Here is a 27,762-nt window from a genome sequence, read left to right as displayed (position 1 = left end):
CGGATGACGCACACCTCGGATGCATCAAATCCACTTTTAATTGCTGTGTGTAGACAGCCAAAATGAGCCAAGTCACAAGTTGCTAACTTCAGTAAGTCACTGATTCTTCCCACCCCAAAGAGTGTCTACAATGAGAAGGGAAGGCCAGCTGCACTTTTGCATTGCCAAGATCTGGGCATATAAGAATCTTACAGTTTCAGTCACAGAGGGATTTGAATGGGTGCCAAGTCTGCCCTCTTGAAAATCTGGCCCATCCTTGCAGAGCCTTGCAACATTTAGGGAATGAAAAGATGCAACTACACAATTCCTGTAGCAGAAGATCAGTTTTATTTGTAAACTCTTCTTTGGTAATCAAGAAGACTTAGTGTGAAAAGAAAGCAAAAGATAAAAATTAAGAGCAAAAATAAAATACACTCCAGATCTGAGGATGTACAGGACACAAACTATGGTAACCAACACAGAGAGAGAAACAAGCAGGAAGAGGAAACTGATGGTTTGGATCAGAGCCCCCTCTGGGAGAGGAGGCGCCACCATCCGGCAGCAATTGTGTGCCCAAAGTCAGCAAGCAGATCAGCAAGCCAAGCCTTGCGGGGTCAAGTGGATTGCCCAGGTACAGGTTGGACAGTCGGCCTCCCGTTGCTCCTCGTGGTCTTTTTTTCCCTTTTTCCTTTGCCTTTGTGGTTGGTTGTGGCAGGGCGGGGGGCGGCGGGTTGAGTCGTGGAGGGAGCGGCTCATCTTTACAGAGGGGGCTCGCTGCAGAGAACGATCTCCAGTTCCTTGCGGTAAAGTTTCCCCCCATCGGACAGATTCATGATGCTCTTTCTGTAGTTGGTCAGCTGCTGGATGCCCATTTCCTGGCAAAGGGAAAAGAACAGGGGAGGGAGCAATGAAATTTCACTGGAGAGGGGAACGAAGTTCAGAGCAAGGCTTTAGAGAACTGGAATGTCTAGCAAATGGCATAGAATGGAATACTTAGCAAATGGTCTCCCTCGGGAGGTTTTGGACACTCCTTCCTTGGAGGTTTTTAAGCAGAGGTTGGATGGCCATCTGCCATGGATGCTTTAGCTGAGAATCCTGAATTGCAGGGGGTTGGACTAGATAACCCTCGGGGTCCCTTCCAGCTCTACAATTATATGATTCTACGAACTGTAGAGTTGAAAGGGGCCCAAAGGACCCTCTAGTTTAACCTCCTGCAATGCAGGAATCATATAATGCACTTCTTAGCCTCCTTAGCCTCCTAATTTTAATGTAAAAAAAACCAGGGTGGTCTACTTATGGTCCCAAACAGTATTTGGGAGAGGGAATATGCAGAAAGGGAATTCTGTGGTGAGTCCCCCAGCTTTGATATCGTCTCCCCCTTGAGGTAGGATTGTCACCCTCATTGCTGGTCTTCAGAGGGCAAATGAGGACTCTTTTATCCAGGCTTCTGTGGTTTATTTATGGGATTTTCACCCGCAGCAACAATATGTGAATGAATATTTTAATAACTTCTTAGTTTTGCATTAACACTTTTATTTTAGTTACTGTTTTATTGATGTCTGTGTTATGCAGTTCATACCTGTTGTATATCGCCCCAAGCTGCTGTGGACGAAAGGTGATTTGTCTCAAAACACACAGAGACCAACACACACACCTAATATCATGAGCCCAGAACTCAACAATCATCCCTCTTTCACTCCTACAAAGCTGGATACAAAAAGTAAATGTTTAAGAAAAGCTGAAAGCCAACTACACTGAAGTATCAAATCTTACACTTAAAAATTCCAAGTTCTGACTATGGGGAATGAAAAGTTTTTCACATGCAGTTTTAAGTGTATGAATTTTAAAACCAGAATTCTTCCTGAGGCTCCATTTTGAATTAAGCCTCCAATTGCTAGCAGTGCATTTGCACCAATAAGGAAAGGGTACTAGATGCCTCAAGACAGGGTGCAAAGGTGCAATCTTTCAGACATCGTTTTTGGGACAGATTTCCAAAAAAAAAATTCTCACTTGATGTTTGTGCATCTGGCTATAATCTTCACAGTAAGTGCTTGGACATTCCTCATAATGTGTGCTCTGGGGTGAGGAGAGCCTGCCCCCACCCAATCTTGTGTGTTCTTCTCTCTCTCTCTCTCTCTCTCTCTCTCTCCCCCACCCACCCACACACCCACCCACACCCACACAAACCACCTTATGCACTCACTTTCTTGTTCTTCTCATAGAGATCTTTCAGAAGAGCATCTAATTCATTCTCATCAATGAAGCCGTTTCCATCCTGGATATTAATGGTAGGAGATAATAGAGAGAGATTAGACCATTCTTTCAAGGCAAAAGATCAAGGCACACTATTCCCCACCCCTGTAAGTCTTCTCTTCCTTCACTTGTAATCTGCAGCCACACCAGCCTTACTCTCCATCCCAGCTGTTTGAAAATTTTCTGCTTTATAGCTGCTTTCTTGTTTGCAACCCTGGAAATATAAGCAGCATCAAAGGAAAACCGTACTTTATTCGAACAAAGTGGTCAACTTGGCAAACTGTTGAAACAATATCAGCTGAATGGCTTTCTTCACACGCCTACTCATTGCCTCAAGGAGAACAGACCAAGCTGAGGCTCCTTTGGGCCAGAAGAGAGTTCCATGCATGGCCAGCCCAAGACATTTTGGCCCCTGAGCCCCCACCCCGGCCAGGGAAGAAGGGGTGAGTGAAGATCTAGGTATTGTACCTTGTCATAAAATGCAAAGATAGCATTGAATTCATCGGAATCTAGCTTCATTCCCTGAATAAATGAGAAAGAGAAATTGATTAAGACAGGAGTCAGCAAACCTTTTCAGCAGGGGGCTGGTCCACTGTCCCTCAGACCTTGTGGGGGGCTGGACTATATTTTTTTTTGGGGGGGGGATGAACCAATTCCTATGCCCCACAAATAACCCAGAGATGCATTTTAAATAAAAGCACACATTCTACTCATGTAAAAAACCAGGCAGGCTCCACAAATAACCCAGAGATGCATTTTAAATAAAAGGACACATTCTACCCATGTAAAAATACGCTGATTCCGAAACTGTCTGCGGGCCAGATTTAGAAGGCAATTGGGCCGGATCCGGCCCCTGGGCCTTAGTTTGCCTACCCATGGATTAAGATAAACAGTAGGAAAGCAACCCCACCAACATCCCACCACCACTTTTTTTTACCTGAAACTTAAGAAGGAAGTTCTCTTGCACAGGCAATAGTCTGCAACATGAATGGGATAATGTCAGACAAAAGAAGGTACAGCGTGACTTTTGCCAGGAAGAAAAGGGATCAGCACCACCTCTGAATAGGTGAGTTTTGTCTGTCAGTTCCAGATGCATTTTGCTTGGGGCAAACTTTTAGATGGAATGTGGATTTCTGGAGCTGGGATGATAGTTGGAAACTGGATTGTGCCTTACTGGGATTGGAGACATTTGCCTCAGAAGTCCTTTTGAAACATGGTCACCTTACAGGGACAAGTGACAAGAAACACCTCTGCTCAAGATGTGGGTTAAATGGGTGTGACCGTGAGGTAGGTGAGGCTGCGGGCCAAATGTAACTGGGCCAATGTCACCCAGCGTGCTTCGTGGGCAAGTCAGGATTTGAACTCTGGTCTCCTGGATCTTAGTCTGACACACTAACCATTATTCCACACTGATCCAGCCTTGCGCAACCTGGAAAATGCCTACCACCTCATTCTTTTGGACTGCAGCCCCCATTGGCTGTGCTGGCTGAGGGTGAGGAGAGCTGTAGTAGTCCAAAACAGTGGGAAAGCATCAGGTTGGGAATTACTCAGGAAGAAACTCAACTATTCATACTGGAAGGGTACATTGGAGATTGCGCCCAGAGAAAAAGAGATTCTACACTTATATTATTTCTGCCATATGGAGGGGTATGGGGAGGTCTGAGGGCATGAGAGCATTGTTTATGAAGGGCAGGAGCAGTAAACTCTCAGACAAAATCAGAGTTTACCTTGCCAGAAAAGTGACAACCAAAGAAATATGTTTGGCTTTTTGGGGCTTATAACAATGTGATGGATCAATGGACTCCCTTGGAAAGTGGTGGACTCCCATTCACTAGAGATTTTTAAACAGAGGTTGGACGGCCATCCGTCAGCTGTGAGTCCTGCATTTCAGGGGGTGACCGAGATGACCCTTGGGATCCCCTCCAACTCTATGGATTCTATGAATCTTACCGTGACATCTCTGACAGGCAGAGCTTCCCATCCCCATTCAAGTCAAACATTCGCAGCTGTGGGGGCAGAAAGCGACAGTCTGTGAGTGGCTCCTAAGTTAAAGGTTTGGCCTGCAACAAGACACTCCGAACGATAATAACAATAATTTTATTAATTATATGCCACCCATCTGGTTGGGTTCTCCCAGCCAGTCTGGGCAGTGGCAGAGGAAGCCGCTCGGGTGCCTGGAGTGCACCTATAGAAGCGGGGCAAGGGCGGGGGGCACCGCAGGGCCTCCGGAGTCTGCCTGCCTCCTTCCACTCAGCTGCCCTACAGCTGGGGGGGAGGCAGTGGGTAGACCGTTTGGGCAGCGCGGAGCCTACGCGCACCCAAGCCACCATGTCTCTCCCAGGAAAGATGCGTGGCTCAGGCGTGCTGCAGGCCTCACGGTGAGTGCTGCTCGGCATTTCGTCACCCCTCTCAGTGGTGACACCCAGGGCAGACTGCACCCACTGCACCCCCTTCCTCCACCCCTGATTCTGGGTGGCTCCTACCAGATGGCCTCTTTTCATTGCCCCTCTGCAATACTATGCGAAGTGAAGTGTATTCATATTACCACCTTAAAGTGCAGTGAAGTTGCATTTCACAGCTCTTTCTCCTCTAGCTGTTCACATCAGCACAGCTTCATTTGTGTCAGACTTGTTTCTGTTTGTGTACACACTAGGGGGCATTGACAGGGCAGGGATGTCTCTACCCCATGCAAAGGACCCCAGTCAGTATGAAGCTGTTTGAGAAACAATGGCATCAAACAGTAGCATGTTATAATGAAGGACAGAATACACATGCATTTGGGATAACCACCACAGATTAAAAACCCAGAACTGGATCTGCTGGGAGTGCACAGTCAACCAGAGTATGAGCACAGCCTCTGCTGAAATCGGCAGAGGTAGCACAGCAGCCCCCGAAGAAGCCTACTTGCTTCCTCTTCTCTAGATTCCCTTGGAAAAAAGAAAATGGAAGACACTTCTGGTGTCTTTGGAAAAACAAAACCAACTGAGAGGCTGAGAAGGCATTGGAGAGTCACAGAAAGTATGTCTTCTTCTTCTTTGCCAAGTAAGATTGTCTTCCATGAACACAGTCTTAACTGTGAGTCCGTAAGTGACTGTGGAGGCTAATTCTAGATCCACATGTCCTTCCACAGTGGGGACATAGGTTTCCGAGTGGGAGTTAATCACGGTGATTGTTTGCCAAACATGATAGCCCCACCAAAGCCAGAAAGGCTGTAATTGCCCACCCATTTAGGCTGCTTAAATTGCACTGAGGCCAATGGGATTTCAGCAGCCTGACCACATAGCAGCCTTCCCCCAACCTGGTGCCCTCTGAATGTCTTAGACTACAACTCCCAAGTTAGCATGGCCAAGGTTAGGAGTTGTAGTCTAAAACATCTAGAGGGCACCAGGTTGAAGAAGACTGATGTGGACTGCAGCCAGAGAGGGCACTTTTAAAGCCTAACTAATTAGTTGTGGCAGGAGCTTTTGGGGGATACAGCCTATGGTGGACAGAGGAAGCCTGCAGGTGGTTCTGGAGTTGAGCAACGGACCTCCCCACCCCCACAGGAGACCTTCCTACTCCCAGGGGGCTTCTTGCACTTACGATGGTCTGTGTATATTCTTGCAGCTTTGGTTCATCGTAGGGCCGGTTGGCTTTTTCAAGCAAGTCCGAAAGAAATCCCTGCAAAAAGAGAAGGCATGAGAAGGCGCAGATTGATTTACAGCCCCATCGTAAACATGCCCACTCAGAACTAAGCTCAACCGTAAGCTCAACAGGTCTTGATGTCCTAGGAAGCAAGCGCAGAAATGCAGAGGAAATGAGGCATCCTGGGGAGGACTCAACTGTTGCTGAAAAAGGCAGCTACAACTCTCCTTCCTGCATAAACACCACCACCACCACTGACCCCAGCCCCCAGGGACAGACAAGACTGTAGGGGAAGTAGGCAAAGAGAATCCTGCCACACAGTAAGGCCAGACATCTCCTAGCAGGACATTACAGTAAGAAGTGGAATGAGCTGTGCATAAAAGCCACAGCTCTGCCTTTTAACAAGAGACTCTTCCCTTGACCAAAAATGGCTTCTGTTTGGTTTAGAGTCTTGATTTGTAAAATGGGGGCAAGAGGCAAATGCTGTGGTGACAATAAAGAGCAAGAAGCATTTGCACACTAGTGCTCTGGAAACTGTAAATAAGTGTGCAACATACCTTTCAGTGTGACATACAATCATGGAACTGTAGAGTTGGAAGGGACCCCACAGGCAGGGGGTGGCTTTTGAAGAGGGTCAGACAAACCCATGGAGGAGGAGGAGGAGGAGGAGGAGGAGGAGGAGGAGGAGGAGGAGGAGATCAGTGGCTACTACCCACTATGGCTATTTTCTTCCTCCACAGTTGGCAGCAGTATGCATCTGAATGTCAGTTGCTGGGAATCACAAGCAGGGAGAGAGCTGCCTCTGTGCTCAGGTCTGGCTGATGGGCTACCTACTTGAGGCATCCTGGGAGCAGCATGCCGGACTAAAGGGGGGCACTTTAGCCTGATCCAGCTGCCTGATCCTTTCTTTTGTCCTTGGAGTTCCCTATGAGGAGGAGCTCCATTCCCCTCCATTCCTTCAGTCCACAGCAATGAGATGCTGCAGAGTCTACACCTCTTGCCTGCTCCATGCAGAGATTTGGATGCAGCTGGGGAAACACGTAAGAGCATGGCAACATGATGGATAGGGAGGCCATTTTCAGCACAAACAAAAGATGTTGTTGCCACTGTTTGGATCCTTGTTGAAGCCGCCTCTTAGTGCTGCTGCTCTTCCTCCCACTCTGCCACGCCTCAAGTGCTAAGGACAACAGCAGTATCAGAGCCGTGATCAATGGATGCTTTGTGAAGAGCAGGGGAGGGGGGGGTCGTTGTTATAGAATAGTGGTTCAAAGAGTGACTTGCCAGCCACAAAATACCCGGGAGAGTCAAATCTCACTTCATCATTGTGCTTGCACAGGAAAGCCTCTCTCAACCTCAGCTCCCACCTATAATGTGGCCATCTTAACACCGGCCAACCCTACAGGGCTATTACAAAGAGTACTGAAAACCAAAGAGAAGTGCATTGAAGATGCTGAGCACTGATATTGCACAGAGGCTATTTGTGCATTAGAAAGTGTGTGTGTGTATGTGCATGCAAGTATGCAGTTGGCATTAACTTTTAAAAGGTGTTTATCCCTGTGAGCCATTTTGCATCTGGTTCTATCTTCTCCTAGCCCTGACCTCAGCTCAGCCCACCTTGAGCTCATTGGCTTCGATGTAGCCACTGCGATCGGTATCATACTTCCGCCAAGCCTGCAATGGAAAGAGCACAGATTTGTCACAACAATTGCATTTATATTGATTTTTATACATTTTGGGATTTATAACCCACCTTCTCACAAAATGCCCCAAGGTGGCTAAGAACAGAAGCAGCAGCAGCACCAATAATGAAGAAAATAACAAATGAATCGGCAGATTAGGAAAAAGCAATAATGAGCCGGTAACTGAAAATCCATCAGAGAGCAGTTCAATCAATTAAGAAATGGTCTTTGGAGCCATCCTGTGTCACAGAGCAACCGCTTTCCAAATATTCAGTATCAGTGGGAAAAGATTCTCAATATTGTTTTCATCTGGAGAAAGGCCAGCACAGTGGAAAACGCTGTGTCAAGGGTTCACCTTCATTATTGAAAGAATGAATATTTTAAGCACAAATTATTATAAGCAGATCAATTTTAATATTTAATTGCCTGTGCCTGTCACACAACTTAATTTGCCCATTAGCTAACAACAGATGGACTCCAGTTTCATTTCCCAACACGGTATTCATTTCCTATTATTCATTTTAATTGCTTGGATGGATCGCTGTTTCACAGCTGTTGGATGTATGTCTCAAGATGACGACATATCAGTAGCATTTTTATTTATTTATGTGCCTCTAGGGCAGACAGCACCTATTTGCTTCCAGGGAGAAGTTGCCCAATGCCAACCTTACGACAGCCCTGCTGGCCTGGCCTCCTCTGCTTCACTAAGTGGGCTGTAGCTCTGTAGCAAAAGTTCTGGGGCAAACAGGCTGGCCCGTTTCCAGTTGGTGCCTATCTCAGAGCTGAAATCCTGTAACTTTTCATATGACAAATGTTATTGTGTATTTTTTGTCCTGCTCTCAGTGCTCTGCAGTGCAAGAGGGCCTTTCCAGATGGCAATAATGTAATAACACTGGGGAAGCAACACAGAATAACTAACGAAGCAGATTAATGTGGATGGCCTAGTACAAATCCACTTCCAATCACTCTTACAGCGTCATCAGCATCTTGCAAAATTCACCTGCTAAGAACAAAACCCACCACAGTCTGGAGGAGCCCCAAATAAGATAGCAGGAGCCAAATTCTTCTTACCTCCATGAATTCGGCACTGGAGCCAACGTGCTGCCGGAAACACAGCAGGAAGTTCTCCTCTGTGGGCAAAATCTGTGCCAGCTGGGTGGGGAAGGAGAAAGAGACAGGTAAGGCATGTCAACTTCAGAGAGAGAAAACTGGTTGAGAACAGTGTAGACAATATCAACAACAACTGCTTAAAAGTATGTTCCTGGTCTCCTTTCCCCTGACCTTCTGTCTTGCCATTTTTCTAGGAAAGAATATAGGGAGAAGTTCAACTTGGACAGTTTTGGAGCAAGCCCACTTTAGATCACTGAAGTGAACTGTTGGCACTACAAAGGACTCCTGGTCACAGGGTAAAATGACTGGTTTTAGAACAGCATAATCCAGATTAGGGAAGCTGCTGAGAAATATGCTCAGGAGGATTCCTCAGAACAACCAAGGGCCAAACTAGATGTCCATTGTATGAATGCACTTAACACATACATTTTTGTTATTTATGTAGCAGCTGCAGGGAAGCTTGAACAGCCTCTGGAAGGAAACACTTAGGGATACAGCACCTGCATGGCCTGCAGAAGGTCTCGTATTCAAATTCTGGTGGCAACTCTAGGTGGGGCTGGGAATGTCCCCTCTGATTCACCCTGGAAAGCCATGGTGGCCGCTTGGTATTATGCTAGATGGGCTTCCTCTGGCTTTTTCTGCCTGCTGTTCTGCATTCTCCAAGGCTTTAGTACAGCCTTCCCCAAGCTGGTGCCCTCCAGATGTCTTGGACTACAACTCCTGCCAGTCCCAGCCATAGGATCCTGGGACTTAGGGGAGCATAACCTGATAGTTGTAGCTCAGAACCACTGGAAGGCACCAGCTTGGGGAAGGCAGCTCTAGCAGGGCTGAGGCAAACAGCAACAACAGTGTGGAGATCAGCCACCTCCTCTTGCCCACCTGAGGAATGGTGAGGATTGGGCCCAGAGAGTAAGAGAAGAAGAAGAAGAAGAAGAAGAAGAAGAAGAAGAAGAAGAGGAGGAGGAGTTTGGATTTGATATCCCGCTTTATCACTACCCGAAGGAGTCTCAAAGCAGCTAACATTCTCCTTTCCCTTTCTCCCCCACAACAAACACTCTTTGAGGTGAGTGAGGCTGAGAGACTTCAGAGAAGTGTGACTGGCCCAAGGTCACCCAGCAGCTGCATGTGGAGGAGCGGAGACTTGAACCCAGTTCCCCAGATTATGAGTCTATCGCTCTTAACCACTACACCATACACAAGAGCAGCAAGGAGACATGACAGTGGCAAGAGGGGCAATCTTCTTCCCATCAGGAGATCTGCAGCATTTCCCCTTTGCTGAGTTTGTCCCTGCCTGCATATAGATCTGCATATAGGCAGACTCAGAGCAGTCATCATGCAGAGAGGGGTGAGCATTCTGCCGAACGCACAGGCTCGCACCCTCTTCAGGGCAGGGGGCTTCTGGACTTCTGCAGGGGGGAGGGTGTCACACAGCTCACCTCAGACATTTCAATTTTCCCATCGGCATTCTTGTCGTATTTCCGCATGAACTCCTGCATCTTCTCTGCAACATTGACATTTTTCGATTCCTGAGAAAAGAGGGGGCACGGCTCACTCCTCTGATGCAGGCTCAGCTTGGTGGGTAGGGAGAAGCAAAGCCACTTCTGGGCTCTGTCCTGTGCCCAGACCAGCAGGCGAGCTGCATTTCGAAGAGAAATGGCATTTGGGATTCATAAAGGTAAAGGTACCCCTGACCGTTAGGTCCAGTCGCGGACAACTCTGGGGTTGCGGTGCTCATCTCGCTCTATAGGCTGAGGAAGCCGGCATTTGTCCTCAGACAACTTCCGGGTCATGTGGCGAACCAGAACAGCACACGGAAACACTGTTTACCTTCCCACCGGAGCAGTACCTATTTATCTACTTGCACTTTGACGTGCTTTCGAACTGCTAGGTTGGCAGAAGCAGGGAACGAGCAACAGGAGCTCACCCCGTTGCGGGGATTTGAACCGCCAACCTTCTGATCGTCAAGCCCAAGGCTCAGTGGTTTAGATCACAGCGCCACCCGCATCCCACCTGGGATTCATACACCTCCCCATTGAGTGCAGCCCCATCCGCGGCAGGCTTTGCTTTTAAAATCCCCAAAACATAGATGGAACAGAAGTTGTCACTCAGAAACACCTCTGGGGGCCACAGGTTCCCCCAACCTTTGCAATAAAGCAACAGTGTTGAATAATAAGAATATGACATTTTGATTAACCCAAAGGCAAAAATTACAGCAATGCAAATTTTAAAACCCAGTTTAGTCCTTTCTTTTAGGGGTCAAGCTAGATGCTTACTCCCAAGTAAATGGGCACAGAACAGCCTCTTTAAGCTGAAAACAGGAACAGAAGCAGAAGTTAATGGGCGGGAGAAAGAAAATGCACAGGTCATTACCATTCCTGCTCCCTTCCTGGCACTCTCTAGCTCTTGGAAGAAGCTTTCCAGTTCTTTGCCTTCAATGTAGCCGTTTCCTGAAAGAAGAAGCACAAAGGGAGCCATAAGGAGCATCCAAAGCTGGAAAAAAGGATAGCAGAAGGCATCTCTCATCTTGCTTTGAGTAACAAATGAACGCGGCCTGTGCTACCCTTTCATCCAGCCATGCCTTCACCTCCCCACCAAGGATGTTTCCACACTGATATGCCAGGTCAGGCTCTGTACACACCAGTGTCCATGCACACATGCGTGCCACAGATCAGAGTCTTCCATGTATACTTTTGTGCACATTCATTCATGCATGCAAGCTTTCAGTTGAACTCTGCCTCAGTTTTTCTCATCCACGCTAGTGGGTCGTGCTTGATGGGGTATGTTGCCCCCTCCCCTCATTTAGTACTTCCTCTGCCCTCCCTGAGTTCTGGAAGCTTGAGGTCCATTGAGGTCATGCCTAGAGGCATTAGTTTTTTTTGGGGGGGGGCACAATTACTGATTTTTTTTGAGATACAAGTTTTCTGATATGCCAGACTTGCACAAAACAGCCGGCTAATCAAGATGCAAACATGTACTGCCATTCATGTCAAGAAATACAAAACCTTCACAAGGCCAGAAAAGCAGCCCCTCCCTCGCTTTAGCGGCACCATTTCACAGCCCTGTTATTTTACAGCAAAGTGCCAAAAAAAAAAAAAAAGCTTTCCAACATTGGAAATGTAAAATACATGCATCACATATTTACTGTCAAAGCCAATTGGTCACTGCAGAATAATTATTTAAAAATTAGTATTAGTTTCTTGCCAAGTGACATCAGTGACACCTAAGTAAGCCCTGTGTAATTGTTTTAAAATTTAGGATTGGAGAGAGAAAGGGAGAGATTAACAACATAATCCTAGATCTACTCAAAAGTACAGCAGAATCCTAATCATGTCTGCTCAAAAGTAAATTCTGTTGAATCTAATGGTGTTTACTCCCAGGTAAATGGGATGAGGATTGCAGCCTTACTCCCAGAAAAGTTAATATAGAATGCCAGGACCAAATTAAAAACAGGCTATGAAATAGACAAATAAACTGCCCTATTCAGCAGCCCAGGAAAAATTGAACTTGTATAGCTCATTATGTTTAGAAGAAGAAGAAAATATCAACACATTTTAATGGCAACATAAGCTGCATTTACACTTTTATATTTCTCTTCAAAAAACATGATTACAAATAAGAAAACACACACACACACACACACAAGCTGTGTGTACATTTTTGTTATCACCACTGCAGAAATTGTTAAATGTATGTGCCTACCAAGATGCTGCCTATATGTGTTCTTTGATTTTCTAGAGCTCCTACTGGATTACAGAGAGAGAACAGTGGGAGGGCAGGCACATGTGGTGCCACTGCTGAAAGCCAAAAACTCACTCAACACCCGCTTCCCCATTATGTGTATGCAGTATCTGGGCAGCAAGGAGACAGAAGCAGGAACAGGCAGCTCTAAGATTTCCTAGCTCCTCCTGGTGATGTCAAAAAAGGTCACTTGCCATTCATTGGCTAGAACCCTGCAAAGTAGAGTCCACCGAAAATACTAGCTCAGTTCACAGAAATTGTGACACAGGGGTGGGGGTGTTAATGGAGTGCCTCATATCTTCTGATCTAGAGAATGGAGGAAGTTACTTAAAAAAAATAATCAAAGCTAAGCAACCAGGGTCTCTGCTGGCCTTGAGGTCCCCCCAAATCTGACCCTTTCTGCCCAACTGTTGGCAGCCCTGATGGCACACAGCAAAATGTCAACACACATGTAAAAAACCCCCAAAACAAACCATCCACACAATGCACTTTGGTATGTCCACAGTTGAGTAACAAGCAAATATATGTTGGATTTTTTTTGCTTACCAATTTGTCTGCTAATCAGGAAAACTTGAATTAAGTGAGGGAGGGGGAGTGTGGGCTGCTGCTTGAATGAGGAAAACCTTATGTGGACAATGTGGAAAACATGCAGACATGAGATGCTTCAACTCCATTTTAAATTGCCTTGTGTAGACAGCTTCTGCCACCCAGGGATGAATCACTAATGTAGGAGCCGACCTGGCATTCAATAATAAGACCAAAGTGGATGGGCTAGAAAGAGTGGATCCTTCTCAGACTTGGCCTCCTAAGTTCTCTGCGCAGCACCAGTGTAGGCTTGTGGGGTTGTGGAGAGGGAGTAGCTGTAGCTAACAGTGATTACATCTCCATCTCCCTTCCAGCAGGATGCAGTTTTTAAGTATTGGGACTTAGTGCTGGGCATTAAAGGACACCACTCTGCTCTGAGGTTGATTTCTGAGGTATTTCTGAGAGCCCTACTAGGGAAATTTCTGGCTGATGCTGTGGGTGCTCCCACTGAATCCTGTGAGATGTGTCATTCTATAAGGCCCCTTTGAGACCCAGATGTAGTGAAAAGTAGGGTATAAGTTTAATTAAATAAGTAAACCCAAAACCCTATTTTCTGAGTGGTTCAGGGTCTATGCTCCATCTTGGCCCACAAGAGGATTCAAGAGAGCTCCTGGAGGTAAGTGGTGGCACATTTGTAAAACACTGAGGCCAAACACGCCCACACCCTTTTGGATCTGCCATGACTTGGATATCAAGAATTCTGCAGTTGTGTCACTTAAATTTGTAGAATAAAGGTAAAGGGACCCCTGACCATTAGGTCCAGTCGTGACCAACTCTGGGGTTGCAGTGCTCATCTCGCTTTATTGGCCGAGGGAGCTGGCGTACAGCTTCCGGGTCATGTGGCCAGCATGACTAAGCCCCTTCTGGCGAACTAGAGCAGCACACGGAAGCGCCGTTTACCTTCCTGCTGGAGCAGTACCTATTTATCTACTTGCACTTTGACGTGCTTTTGAACTGCTAGGTTGGCAGGAGCAGGGACCGAGCAATGGGAGCTCACCCTGTCATGGGGATTTGAACCGCCGACCTTCTGATCGGCAAGTCCTAGGCTCTGTGCCTAGGCAAGTCCTAGGCTCTGTGCCTAGGACCCACAGCGCCACCCGCACCCCCAATTTGTAGAATACATTTCAGTTATTGCAACCTGAGGATGTGGACCAGGTGCTTGGAGGGGGGTGTAGCCTCCCATATGCCTGATGAACCCTGGATCCTTCATGGCTGGCAACATCTAGCCGAGGGAGACTAACCAAGAATTGACAGTGCGGCCCAATGAGGGAGAGGAGGTTAACTTCCCAGTTATATAAATTCATCAATATTTCATCTGTTTCAGCAGAACTATGAATCCACACTTGACTCCTAGTGAGAGGCCAGATTCTCCAGTAAGGAACTGAGGTACCCCCCTCCACACTCCTAGCTGACAATGAATGAATTTGGGAGGAGCTGGTTTGGTCACCATCAAGCAGCTTGTCCAATTAGCTGCTAATTTCTGTCTCAATGGCCGACATATCTGTCTGCTCCCTGTGTTGCAAACGCTCTGCCAATGGAAAGCTGGCTTAGCAGGCCAAAGGCTTTCTAATTCCCTCTTTCCTCTATGAAAGTTTCCGCCTTTCTGACTTGAACATTTCTCTTTTCTGCTTTTCTTTGAGTACACTTTTAAATATTGTTTAAAAGAATTTAATGGTAGCGGCTCAAACATCAAAGAATTAAAAGGAAAGGCATGGTTATACCTACTGGGCCTCATTCTGCAGGGAGTCCAAAAAATTCTGGTTTTCATATGGCATCCTTTAAAAATCATTTGGACGAGGGTTTTTCAAAGCAGCAGAAAACTCTTTCATATAGAAACAAGCTGCCCAACAAAGCTCTTATTAAATGGCACAGAGCTCACTCTGATTTCTCCACAGTTGCTGCTGCTGGCTTGGCAAGCTTCTTTTTGAAGGACAGACGCCCTCTTCACTTCTTATCTTGAATGAGACTAAGGACATTCCAGATAACAATGGCTTAGTCTAGATTGTTAAAGTCTCTTCCTTAGGGGCTACCTACCAGGTTGCAGTCAGTTTTACAAACCTCTCTATTGTTAAACCTTTCGGTTAACTGGGGAAAATACGCGACAAACCTTCACTCTAACAATAACCCTGTGAGGGAAGTTGCTAAGGAACCCATTTTAAGAAAGGGGAACTGAGACAACTTGCTTGAAGCCATCTCAGAATCTGCAGCTCAGTGGCTACTTGAACCCAGGTATGGCAGATGCATGTGCAACACCACAGCTGCATGCATGGAGCTGTTGCAAGTCAACCGGTCCGTGTGAAAAGCATGAGTCATTAAGAAGGTCTGAAAACACTCTTTCTGATTTGAAGATATTTAAAGCAGGGTAAGAAGAAGAACCTCCTGCCAACCTAGCAGTTCGAAAGTACATCAAAGTGCAAGTAAATAATTACCGTATTTTTTGCACCATAACACTCACTTTTTTCCTCCTAGAAAGTAAGGGGAAATGTCTGTGCGTGTTATGGAGGGAATGCCTACGGGTGGCATGCCTACGGATTTTCCTCCTCTAAAAACTACGTGCGTGTTATGGTCAGGTGCGTGTTATAGAGCGAAAAATACGGTAGGTCCCGCTCTGGCGGGAAGGTAAATGGCGTTTGCATGCGCTGCTCTGGTTCACCAGAAGCGGCTTAGTCATGCTGGCCACATGACCCGGAAGCTGTCTGCGGACAAACGCCGGTTCCCTCGGCCTACAGAGCGAGATGAGCGTGCAACCCCAGAGTCAGTCATGACTGGACCTAATGGTCAGGGGTCCCTTTACCTTTTTAAGAAGAAGAACAGCTAAACACCTGTAACCCGCAAAGGTATCACAAGAAGCAATTGATTATGAATTGGTTAGATTATTCCCTCTCACGATATAGAACATAAGAAGAGCCTGCTGGATCAGGCCAATGACCTATGGGGACACTGGCAAGCAGGACTTGAGTATTCCAAGCATTACTGCCTCCGAACATGGAGGCAGAGCATAGCCCTCATGCCCAGGGGGTGTGGGACGGGCTCATGAATCTTTAATAGGCACACTGAAGAGCGAAATTTGGCTGAATCCTCCAGCAGTGAGGAGTGTCTGTGGAGGTTCCGTCTTCTACAGAGCTACACTTTGAACCCAGAATCTTGCTCCAGAAGGCCTGCAAGTGTCCCTTCCAACTCTGGGGATCCCAAGTAGGATGGAAATGAGTGTTCTGAAAAACATCTTTTAATGGTATTTCTCATGAATAGACAGGGAGGCTTAATATGCATTTATTCATACTCTTAGAGAAGTCTCACCAAATTAGGTCAGCTGAAGCAAGGCTCTTATAAGACCTGACTTACTAAAACAGTCAATGCATTTTTAAATTCCTTGCAAAAAGTTCTGCTATGCTAATGCCCTGCAGGCCATCCGGGGACCTGATTAGCCTCTCAAAAGAGGGTCTCATATAAATCAGCCAGGAAGGCAGAAGGGCACATAATCTCTTCTGCACCATCAACACAAACTGTGATGGCTCCTTCCAATAGAGTGCCATTGGAGAACTGTCATTTTGGGAAGGTACCAAGCCTTCCTTCGATGTATTACCAGGTGCAGGATGGCTTTTCATGAGGTGTTAGGGGAAACTGCAACACTAAAGTTTCATAACCTCAGCAGACATGTTATTAGCATTTATAAACAGGAGAGTCTGAATGTTCAATGTGTCTCTTCCTAAGCCTTTGGACTTCAGCCACCAGCTTCAAAGGAGAAACAGCCTCAGGCTGGAGAGCCAAATTTAGCCCTTTGGACTCTCCCTAGGTCACACAGCAGGTTCAGAGCCTCAAGAGGCTTTCGCGAGCAAGGTGGAAAGCAGAGAGAAAGAGAGAGAGAGAGAGAGAGAGAGAGAGAGAGAGAGAGAGAGAGAGCTGGATGCTTTCCTTGTACTGATGACCTTACACCAGGCATAGGCAAACTCAGCCCTAGATGTTTTTTGAGACTACAATTCCCATCATCCCTGACCACTGGTCCTGTTAGCTAGGGATGATGGGAGTTGTAGTCCCAAAACATCTGGAAGGCCGAGTTTGCCTATGCCTGCCTTACACTCTGAATCCCTGGCAACCTCTCCCATGGCTTTTATGTGGGCATCCTTAGCTCATCTCACGATGGAGGTCTAAGGGTTCTAATTTGTTCTGCTTTCAGACTGTGGCTTGCTTTCATTAATAAAATCCTTAAGCATGTCTGTTTCCTTTAGGACTCAGAAGAGTGGTTGCCAAAGGATTCCACTGGACGCCTCCTGAGCATCCGATGAGAATACTACTAGCAGCCCTGCCATTAAGCTAGTATACACTTTGTGACCCTCCAGCCCTTTGTAGGCATGTAGCCCTCGGAAAGGACACCTTCACAAGATTTGCCTGGGAGTTTAAAAGCTGCCTATCACCCAAATATGCATCTGTGGTCCTTGAGATGTTGCAATGTTGCAGGACACGGTAGTATGAGAGGAGCTGGGATGCGTGGGGAGGATGGTTTTCTTTAATTCTCCCAATATCCTTGCGAACAATTTATTGTCCCCTCCCATAAATGCAATGCAGATCAAGTAATGAAAAGACGATCCTGATTATGCTGGGTAAATTGTCTTGTTCTTCTTCTTTTTGTTTTGTCTTGAGTTACCCATTAACTATCTAAAGACAGTTGGTGGCCACTAGGGGCGCATCGGAAGATGGCTGACAATAACATCTCTCCGACCCACACGAGGTAATTAAGAGGCTGTGATGGGAGTAAACAGCCTCCCAGCCCCCCCAAGGGTGTGTGAGGGTGACTGCCCTTGCCTGCTGTGCCCTATACCACCCCCCAAATTTGTGGGGGTGGGGGCACTAGGCAGAAAGCCCTTGTGTGGATCTCAGCGCTCCTGGACGCTGTCTCTGATTCGTGCCTCTAGCTGCAGCAACTTCAAAAGAAACAATTAGGAGGAAGCTAATGCACATATTTCAAGGAAGAAGGGGGAATAAAGACTGCTAACTGAAGAGATCTCTGATAAACAAGACGGGTCGGAGGAACAAGAATAAATCATGAGAAGACACACTAAGGCTCAGTATGTTCGGCAACAGGACTGGATGGGGGAGGGGGAAAACTTTTCTTTTTTCTCTCTATGTGATTGTCACAAGTCAGAAATGCCGTTTAAATGACTTAAGCTGTGGATTTAAGACTGTATGGAGATAATTTTCTAACCAAAGCATGTTTCAAGAAGATCGTGGAAAACATAAGAGCTTTGGAATGACGCAGCAAAAAATATTGTCGCCATCTTGGCAAGTTCTGTCGAAAGATTTATGTCTGGGAGGAGGAAAGAACTGTTTTCATATTGTGGGTGAGCCTCCTCAGAGGGACTAAAGTGCGACAGACTTGCGAGATTAATGATGGAAAGAGTGCTGTTATTTATGAAAGTGATGATATATGGAAACCATCTTGATATGATGACTGGACAAATGGAAAAAATTCACACAGGATTATAATTGGTGTTTACCTGCTTAAGGAGATTATCAGAAGAGATCATAAAGAAAAAAAGAAAAATATACGAACAAGGTGAGATGTGGAAACAGCAAGATAAGATTGGGTAGAATTATGAACATTAGTTGGACAGATTTGTGGATATTAATGCAGCAGCAAGAAGATGATTGGAATCCCCCTTCGGAACTTGAAATATGGGTCACCCCAACAAAAATTTAAAATTCGGCTTTGTAATTCGGAATTTATGTGATGTGATGTGATTTGATTTGATTTGATTGGTCGGTTAATAAAAATTATTTTTTAAAAAAACACTATCTAAAGACAGTTGTAATTAAGCGGTATATTAATTGTCAAAATAAAAATGCAATTTGGCTAGCCCTGAACTCCCCTGGCACTCCCTCTTCCACCCTGACCTTTTCCAGCTGCGTGTGGCACAAGAAATCAGCCTTTATTGGCAACTGCTGGGCCCCCTTTTCCCAAGTCCAGGAGAAGTAAAGCAGCTGGCAGTGCTTCACCCATTTCTCCTCCAATGGGCACCTGGGTAGGCAGGAGGGCTGGCTGTTGCCTGTCCTGTTTGCACAGTGGGCAGCCCAGTCATCATTCTGACTCCTGGGCTGAAATCCAATATCAGCATTCTATTTGGGAGTGCAGTGAGAAGGATAATAGATAGGCACAGCATTTTATAAAACCAAAATTGATAAGCTCCATCAATGCCATCATTCAGCCAGTAATAGATGAACTATTGGAGGAGAGCCCATTCAAAATGGAGCCTGTAACAAAGGCAATAAATCAAAATAATGTGGTAGTTAATTATTCTTTTGCCTTGTTCTGGCCTGCTGCACAGCCGTAAACCTCAGCTTTTCAAAAATGCTGTCCTTGGCTTTGAATTGCAGTATAAACCAAGCTGGGATTTTATATGCAATCTTGAAATACATAGCACTTTTTAAATCCCTTAATCAAACCCCTTTACACATTAGAACTCTTATCATGCCTTGCAATTTTCAGGGCTTTTGTTGTTGATAGCAGTATTGCAACTCTTCCTCCAAGGAGATGAGTGGTGTATGTGGTTCTCTTTCCCTCACAACAATCCTGTGAGGTAGGTTAGACTGCAAGAGATTCATGGCTAAGTGGCAATTTGAACCAGGGTCTTCCCCCAGTCTGAGTCCAATTCTCTAACCGCCACCACAGAATGGGTTGTTGCATTTCCAGAAGTAGGGAATCTGCCCTGATATGCTCCTCCTTCCCAGCAGTCAACCTTCCTAGGCAAAGCAAACAGAACTTCATTTCAGCATCTGCTCCACCTTGACTCCTACCAGATTTAGAGAGCTTCACCACAAACCATCTTACCTTCCTGTTGCCTGCCTGCATTTTTTTTTAACTATCTATGAAGAGTTTGGATAACTCAAAAGCCTTGCAGACTCTTTTGTGGACATTTTGATTGGTCCTACTAATGGCATCATTGAACTGTGGATTTTGGATTTTTTATTGTGGGCCAATCTATCTAATTGTGGAGATACAGGCTTTATTTTTATTTTTTTAAGAAATAAAGTGGTACCTCTGGTTACGTACTTAATTCGTTCCGGAGGTCCGTTCTTAACCTGAAACTGTTCTCTCTTTTTTGCATTTTATTTATTTATTAACATTCTTATATTACATCGGTAAACATTGTCATATTACATTACAGGACTTACTATAATTTCCAACATGTATGCGAAAATTATATGCACATTTTATATACCTAAAAAGAAAATTAAACAAAGAAAAAAAGAAAGAACAAAGGAATTTTCCCCCCAAAAAATCATATACATACCAACACACTAGACTTCCTGTCTTTCCCGTTGTATATTCCTTTTTTACAAATGAATGTACTCTTATTATTATACAGTGGTACCTCAGGTTACATACACTTCAGGTTACATACGCTTCAGGTTACATACGCTTCAGGTTACAGATTCTGCTAACCCAGAAATAGTGCTTCAAGTTAAGAACTTTGCTTCAGGATGAGAACAGAAATCGTGCTCCAGCGGCGCAGCGGCAGCAGGAGGCCCCATTAGCTAAAGTGGTGCTTCAGGTTAAGAACAGTTTCAGGTTAAGAACGGACCTCCGGAACGAATTAAGTACTTAACCCGAGGTATCGCTGTATATTTCTTTACATATTATCTAATACATTCCTATATCAATATGTGCTCTTAGTCTTATTTCTCAACTCAGTGTCACTCCAATGTGAAACTGTTCTTAACCTGAAGCACCACTTTAGCTAATGGGGCCTCCTGCTGCTGCCGCACCGCCGCAGTGTGATTTCTGTTCTCATCCTGAAGCAAAGTTCTTAACCCGAGGTACTATTTCTGGGTTAGCGGAGTCTGTAACCTGAAGCATCTGTAACATGAAGCGTATGTAACCCGAGGTACCACTGTATATGTAAAATGCCTTTCAAATGTTTACTTGGATTTAACAAGAAATAGCACTTAAATAAACTGGGTTGTCAGTGGTCTGCTCCCCCACCAGAAGAAAACTGAATGTGTAACAGACTCCCTTTAGATAAATGTGTCCCTGCACATTCTTCAGAATATCCTGAGGCAAAATGTGCTTTTGGCACACTTGACAATATGGAAGAAACAGACACCTGCTGTTTGGTATTTTGATAGACCAGCACTGAGGCCTGCTGTTTCTCAGCTTGTGAACTATAGAGTGGGCAGTGGGGTGGGGTGGAAAGCGGAGGGGACCCTGTGGCACTCCAGATATGGTTAGGCTCTCATCATCCAGCCTACTGGCAATGCAGGCTGCAGGGGCTAACAGAAATTGGAGTCCAATGACTTCTGGAGGGCCACAGGGCAGTTACCCCTGCCACAGACAGAGGCTCTAGTGATCCATTCCTCCTCCATTTTGTTTTTCAACCTAAGGAGCCAGGGCAGGAGGAGGCTGTGTCAAAGAAGAAAGAGGGCAGGCATGGAGAGGCAGCAGCTTCCACCTTCCCCTTCCTGTTGTTTTCCAGTACAAAATATCCCCCCAGAATCTTTTTTACCTGCACAATGAAAGTTATAAGGCTCCCAACCAAATATATCACCATACTATAAGCATGCGAAGGAAACAATGGGTTTCCAGTGCAATGTTTTCCTCGTGGCAGTACCTGGGTTGGGGGTTGGTGAGAGGGATTGGTGGCTATGAGGAGGCACCTACTCCTTCCTTAGCCCTGGGTCACACTTGCAGATCCCCTTGGTTATTTTAAAATGTCTCCCTTCCCTCATTGGGTTCCAGAGCTGGAAGTGAGCGCAGCTGAGGGGTGGGGCTTTTGGGGGGAGACGTGGACTCAGTTGTAGGGTAGCTGAAGGGGAAAGGAATGAGTCTTCTTCCCTTTCCTGCCATATTCATTGTATTAATTTATTTTGAATATTTCTAGATTGCCCCCTCAGGGTAAAAGCCTCTCAATCCAATGCGGCCCACATACATATTTGAAAATATCAAAACGAAAACCATCCACTTATATTAACAAACTAAAATAGCTATCTAAAGCCATTAAGCAGCCCCAGCGGGCATACACGTACATCCTGTAACATTTAAAACAATTGCAAGGAAGTCAAATGCTGTTTAAACAATAGAATGCTAAAAACTCAGCTCAACATATCAGCTGAAAGCAGATGGAACCAAGTGGGTTTTCAAGGCTGGTTCAAAAGCCAGTGATGATAGAGCCAGCCCTATATCCCTTCAGATGGGATTCCACAAGTATGGGGCCATCATCAAGGACCAGCTCTACCTTTAGGCAGAGTGAGGCAGCAGACCTCAGGCGGCAGATGCTGAGGGCCACAGATCAGACAGAACCGCCTATGCCATGCAGTCCACCCAGCCACCCAAAAAGCTCTCAGGTGCAGAGGAAGACACTGTCCCACCAGCCAGTGTGGAAGCAAGATTCACACACCAGTCCAGATAGCCTCTGCATGTAGAGTAGGTGCAGCATCTTGGCCTTAGGCAGCAAAATGTCTTGAGTTGGCCTTGGCACTCTATTTTGTCCAGTGTGAGTTTGGAACAAGATGCTTGCTGAGTCTATCCTCACATTGGCCCTAAGCAACTTTGTACACAGGGCCATCATGGGCTCTGGGAATCGCAACAGTCCTGAAGATGAGTCCTGCTGGAAAGCCTGAGATGGGTGAGGCAAGTGTTTTCTTAAAGCAGGTGGCATTGTGTAATTGATCTCTGAAGGGCCCCCAAGGGAGAACCTTTAATCAGGGGAGGTTTTACTGGCACATCCCTGTGGGGTGAGCAGCCAGTGAAAGAGTGTGGGATAGGGTGACACAGAGCAAGCCTGCAAACACGGAAGGTTAAGCCATGGCTTTGGAAAGGAGAAAGTGTGAGCAATGAGAAGATGGAGGGCACTAGAAAGAGACCTTGGATGTTCCACAAGAGCAGTCGGAAACTGATAAACCACATTCACACAACTTTGAGTGACACACAGTCAACATGGTTAAATTAATGTACCCCCACCTCCAACACTTGTTATATGTAAAGTAATTACAGTGGTACCTCGGGTTACAAACATCTCGGGTTACAAACGCTTCGGGTTACAAACTCTGATAACCTGGAAGTAGTACCTCAGGTTAAGAACTTTACCTCAGGATGAGAACAGAAATGGCGTGTCGGTTGGCGGTGCGGCAGCAGCAGCGGGAGGCCCCATTAGCTAAAGTGGTACCTCAGGTTAAGAATGGTTTCAGGTTAAGAACGGACCTCCAGAATGAATTAAGTTCGTAACCCGAGGTACCACTGTACTTTAACCCATGATTCTGGAGGCCTGCCTTACACATGAAGCAAAGTGAGTACCAGTTCAGAACACACAAGTAGTTGCTACTTTTGCATTAGTCCTTATGAACTTGGTGGGGAGGGGGAAACTTGCTGCAGATAGAAAACTAGTGTATCAGGGTTTGGCCTGCTGTGCTTGGCTTCTACGTATGGGAAATTACTCAGAAGTACACTAATGAAATGCAGGACTCTGCAGGACTGTATTCCAAAGTTATGTGCAGTTTTCTAACTTGTGAGTGGTTTGTCATCCTGCAGTTTGGTTGTGAGCACCACCCCCATCCAGCTTTGCTGACGCCATTCTTGCCCCTGGGTCGTCCTGCATGCCTCTGAACCAAGGGGAAGACAAGGAGGAATGGCTTACCACCTCAAGGGGCTTCAGGAAGCACCAAGGTTGAGGTAGGACATAACTTGGTGAGAATCTACCATTATTAGGATCTCTAGATTTTGCATCCTCTGCGACATCAGCTGTTGATGCAATGAAAATGATGGTGATGCTCTGAGCACCCTGAGTATATTGTACATGGCTTGATTCATCAGAAAGATAGATAAGATAGAAATTGCAGGGGTCCTCCGATATAATAATGGGATTACTAAGCAGGGACAGTATAATTTCATACTGATGCCAAGTCCTTGGTTTCTGCTCTGATCATTGCAAGCGAGGTGATGTAACTGAAAAGCTGTGCTTAATGATAAGTTGCCAAAATGATTATATTAATAACAGGTTAGATCTCCTTAGCTCCCCTGGGAAGACCCCCCTCCACACATTGAATCACCCTCAAATTACACGGCAACAACATATCATTTATGTCTGTGTATGTGTGTTTGTTTGCGGGGTGGGGGTGTCGTGTTTGTTTTTAAGCTGAGCTTACTTGAATTGACAAAAGGTGTCTTGGTTGCATTCACCCTTTAGCGACACATCCTGCTCCAATTTAGAAGGAGGGCAACCATGGTTGGAGGGGTGAGGAGGGGTACATAGGAATTACAGGGGCCAATCTGAAATGCAGTTCTTTTGGGCACTCCGTCTTTCTCTTTCTCTCCTCCCCCCCTTTCTCTTGTATTCCTCATACCTGCCTTCTCCAACTTGGTGCTTGTCCAGGAGTTCTGGACTGCAACAGCAATCCACCCCAGCCAGCACATCCATGTTCCCATCAGCCCCAGCCTCAGATGATCTAGAAATATTTGAATTAATTGATTAATGTCTGGGTGGGATCATGGTTCCAAAGGGGTGCCTTTGAAAGCAGTCTGGAAATTCCCTCTGGTCCAAAATAGGGCAGGCAAATTTGTTAACTAGGACTGCATGGCATGGTAATGTTACACCAGTGCTTTTTGCTCTGCTCTGTCTTCCAGTCCATTTCCGGGCCCAGTTCAAAGAGCTACCATTAATCCATTAACCTTTAACAGCTTGGGACAAGGTGACCTGAAGGACTGTCTCTGCCATATATGCTTACCTGGACATCAATATCTTCTGAGGTCCTTCTCAGGGTCTCCCCAACAAATAAGGTAATGCAGCTAGTTTATAGGGAGAGGATCTCTGTGATGACTTTCATTGCTTATAGAGCCCTCTTTTTATGTTTCCTGGGTTTTCAGTCTCAATATATTTTAGTGACATTCATATCTTTGGTATATTCTTGGAGTTTTAAGACTGATGACATTTTGGTGCAGCTGTGAGCTCTGTCGTATTGATTTTGTATTTTGCTGGTCGTTTTCTGCTCTATTAGATTTTGTGGTGCTTTTATGGTTTTATTATCCGGCTTTATATTTATTTGCTTTAATTTTTAGTGGAAGCCTTCCAGAGAACATATGTTATTAGGCCGCCATAAATAAACTAAATAAAAGATGCCAGCATGCCTTCCTTCTTTAGGAGGGGCAACGAGGTCAGCTTCCTCCTTTTTTGAGAGCTTCCAGGCTGTTGCTATTTTGGGGTGGGATTCGGTTCATATACTGGCCAATTCAGGTTGTGCTTGGGAGAATGTCATGCAAACAACAACAAAAATCCTCATCCCTGAAAAGATCAGACATTCTGAGATTCGGAAAGGGATGGGGAAATGTACCAGCAAGTGTAGACTAGCATTTGCTTGATGCACCATTGTCAGAATAAATGCTCATTAAATAGTCAACACTGCTTAATTTCCCTGCAAACAAATCAGGGTGAATAATCAATAAACAAGCCATCTGGAAGAGGACTTGCTCGGTGCACTTTAGCCACAATCCAGCAGTGAGTTATGTGAGCTTATCCCCGATCAGTTTCTGTAGGCTTAAGCTTGCCTCGCCCCGCAAGAGATCACGGACTCTGGGTGAGTTGAAAACACCACCCCGCTTTTTGCTCCTCTCCTGTCAGCATCTGCCCAAGGTGAAGGTTGCTCAGTTCCTTCTCATGTGCAGACTATGGTCTGACCATTTTGCTAGGATTTTTTGTTTCAGCTGCTTTGAGTTTCTGAGTTAGGGCTGGGGAACCTCTTTTCTATCAGGGGCTGCATAACCTCAGAGGCAATCAGGTGGGGCAGAACTGCATGCTGACAGCTGAGGCCATGGTCAAAATTGGCTGGAGTTTACAGCCCTGCAGGATTACACAGTGCCCCCCTCTCTTTCTTACACACAGACAGAGCAAGGAAAAGTGGGCCTGCAGTTCCTGGAGGGCCACTTGAAACTAAATCCTGGATCCCTGCTCCTTGTTTGTCCTGAGGTTGCTGCAACCATGGAGAATCATAAAGTAGCCAAGCAGTCACAGAGACCGGTCCATTGTTATGCAACTGGCCCACCCACCCACATGCTTCACCTTCCCAGCCCTTTGATCATCCACGCCATGCACAATATGCCACAGAAACATTGTTTTGAAAGCACATGCTCCACAAGTGGCTCCAGCAAGAAACCCACCCGGTAGCACACCACAGGGGAGCATCATGCACCTCCTGCCACATACTGGGGTGTGCCTTCAGCCAGTTCATCTCAGAGGAAAGTCTCTTCCCTGTCACTGGTGTGGCAACGGGTGCAGTCAAAGCATGCACATATATAGGGTGGGGGATTTAATTTATGAAATTTTTGGTTCTCTTTCATTTCATAGGACAAAAAAGTCAGAAAAGGCCCTGGTTAGATTTATCCCTATGGCCCCAAACCATGTGAACCTCTTGCCTCCTGCAACAGTATCAGGGAGACTGTTTCACCCCTACAGCTGAAATTCTTAAAGACCACCTTCTTCCAAGTTCTTCTTTTTCTGAGCGTATCCCATCATGGCTGGAAGAGGAGGCACAGCAGAGGACTTAAAGAGTTTCAGGATATGCATGTATCCCCCTCTCTCACAAATAAAAGCCCTTTTGTATCAGCGCTCTGGATAGCAGCCAACTGTTCCTGTGTTGTGTTAGATGTTAACAGCCACCACCTCAGGCACCCAGCGGCTTACCTCATGTGAATTACTTGTAAGCGGTGCTTAGAGGCAGGTTTGCAGCTATCTAGAGTAAAATCCTACTATGCCATCTTGACACAGTGACTAGTGGGGAAAACATATTGTACACAGAATTCTCCAGAGCTCAAATCAAAGGTTTTTAAATAATAATGGCCACCCGCAGGGGGTGTTATCAAGACATGGTCACAGAACCCTTTACAGTAAGACAAACTCCCATCATAATAATTTTTAAATAATAATGGACACCCGCAGGGGGTGTTATCAAGACATGGTCACAGAACCCTTTACAGTAAGACAAACTCCCATCATACTGCAATCATTGCCCTTCTCTACAGGAGCACATGTTTAGCTGCACAGTCACAACCCAACAGGAGAAGCCACCTCAACTCTTCCTAGCATGGGACAGGATCTCTAACCAGACTTACTTATAGTAGCAAAAAGTTTATGAGCCTCCAAAGTTTATGAAAATAAACACCAGGAAGTCTGAGACTATACTACTCTAAAACATATTGAATTCTACCAAATGGAACACTTTTCAACTTGCCCACACCCATTGTGCCCACTCTCATCAGAAACATTTCCACTCCTTTCTACTCACTCTTTGTCTCACTATTTCCAACTCTCATTTACTACAGCTAACAAAAGTGAACAATTTATAAAACGTAGACACTTAAAAACCAACAGCAACCCAACAGCAAAAAGAACAGGCAACAGAAACTACCTTTCTGAATTCTGTCTTAAAAACCACCTTAATTTTAAATAAAAATTCAGGCAAAGTAGAAAGAAACTTAGCATGCCTACTGATTAGCACTGGCCATTTTAAGCCACTGATCAATCTCCTCCAGCCACATGTTGGCACCAAACAATAAAACATCAGTTGTCCCTAAAGGTTAAATGAACAGAAGTTTGTGTCCCTCTTTTCAATCTCACTGACCATCAGCATCATAATGTTTCCAGATGTCCAAGAACTGGGAGGCGGTCAGCTCTGCCAGGTGCAGATAAGGGGGCTGCTGCTTCCCTGCCATGAGCGAACTGGTCCTCAACCGCGTTGCTCTCTTGTTTGCGTTCAGCACCAGGAACTGTCCAGCTGCCTCTCCAGCTCCCTCGCTGCCCTCTCTGCCTTTATAAGC

The 27,762-nt window shown here is 45.7% G+C and overlaps 1 protein-coding gene across 1 annotated transcript; it reads right to left on the bottom strand.

The window, feature by feature from the left end:
• Window positions 1–310: 310 nt before the first annotated feature.
• Window positions 311–27,762, bottom strand: CALB2 (calbindin 2). Its single transcript, XM_083515133.1, has 11 exons — window positions 27,567–27,762; window positions 11,016–11,092; window positions 10,082–10,171; window positions 8,607–8,687; window positions 7,471–7,527; window positions 5,815–5,892; window positions 4,183–4,238; window positions 3,170–3,209; window positions 2,701–2,754; window positions 2,183–2,254; window positions 311–854 (listed from the first exon to the last, which is right to left on the bottom strand). The coding sequence occupies exons 1-11, from the start codon at window positions 27,655–27,657 to the stop codon at window positions 738–740; spliced, it is 813 nt and encodes a 270-aa protein (XP_083371259.1). The 5' UTR covers window positions 27,658–27,762; the 3' UTR covers window positions 311–737.

This window comes from Podarcis liolepis, assembly GCF_965112155.1.
Source record: "Podarcis liolepis genome assembly, chromosome: 7".
Taxonomy (NCBI): Eukaryota; Metazoa; Chordata; class Lepidosauria; order Squamata; family Lacertidae; genus Podarcis; species Podarcis liolepis.
Note: the sequence above shows the minus strand (reverse complement) of the source record. Positions and strands in the feature narration are given on the sequence as shown.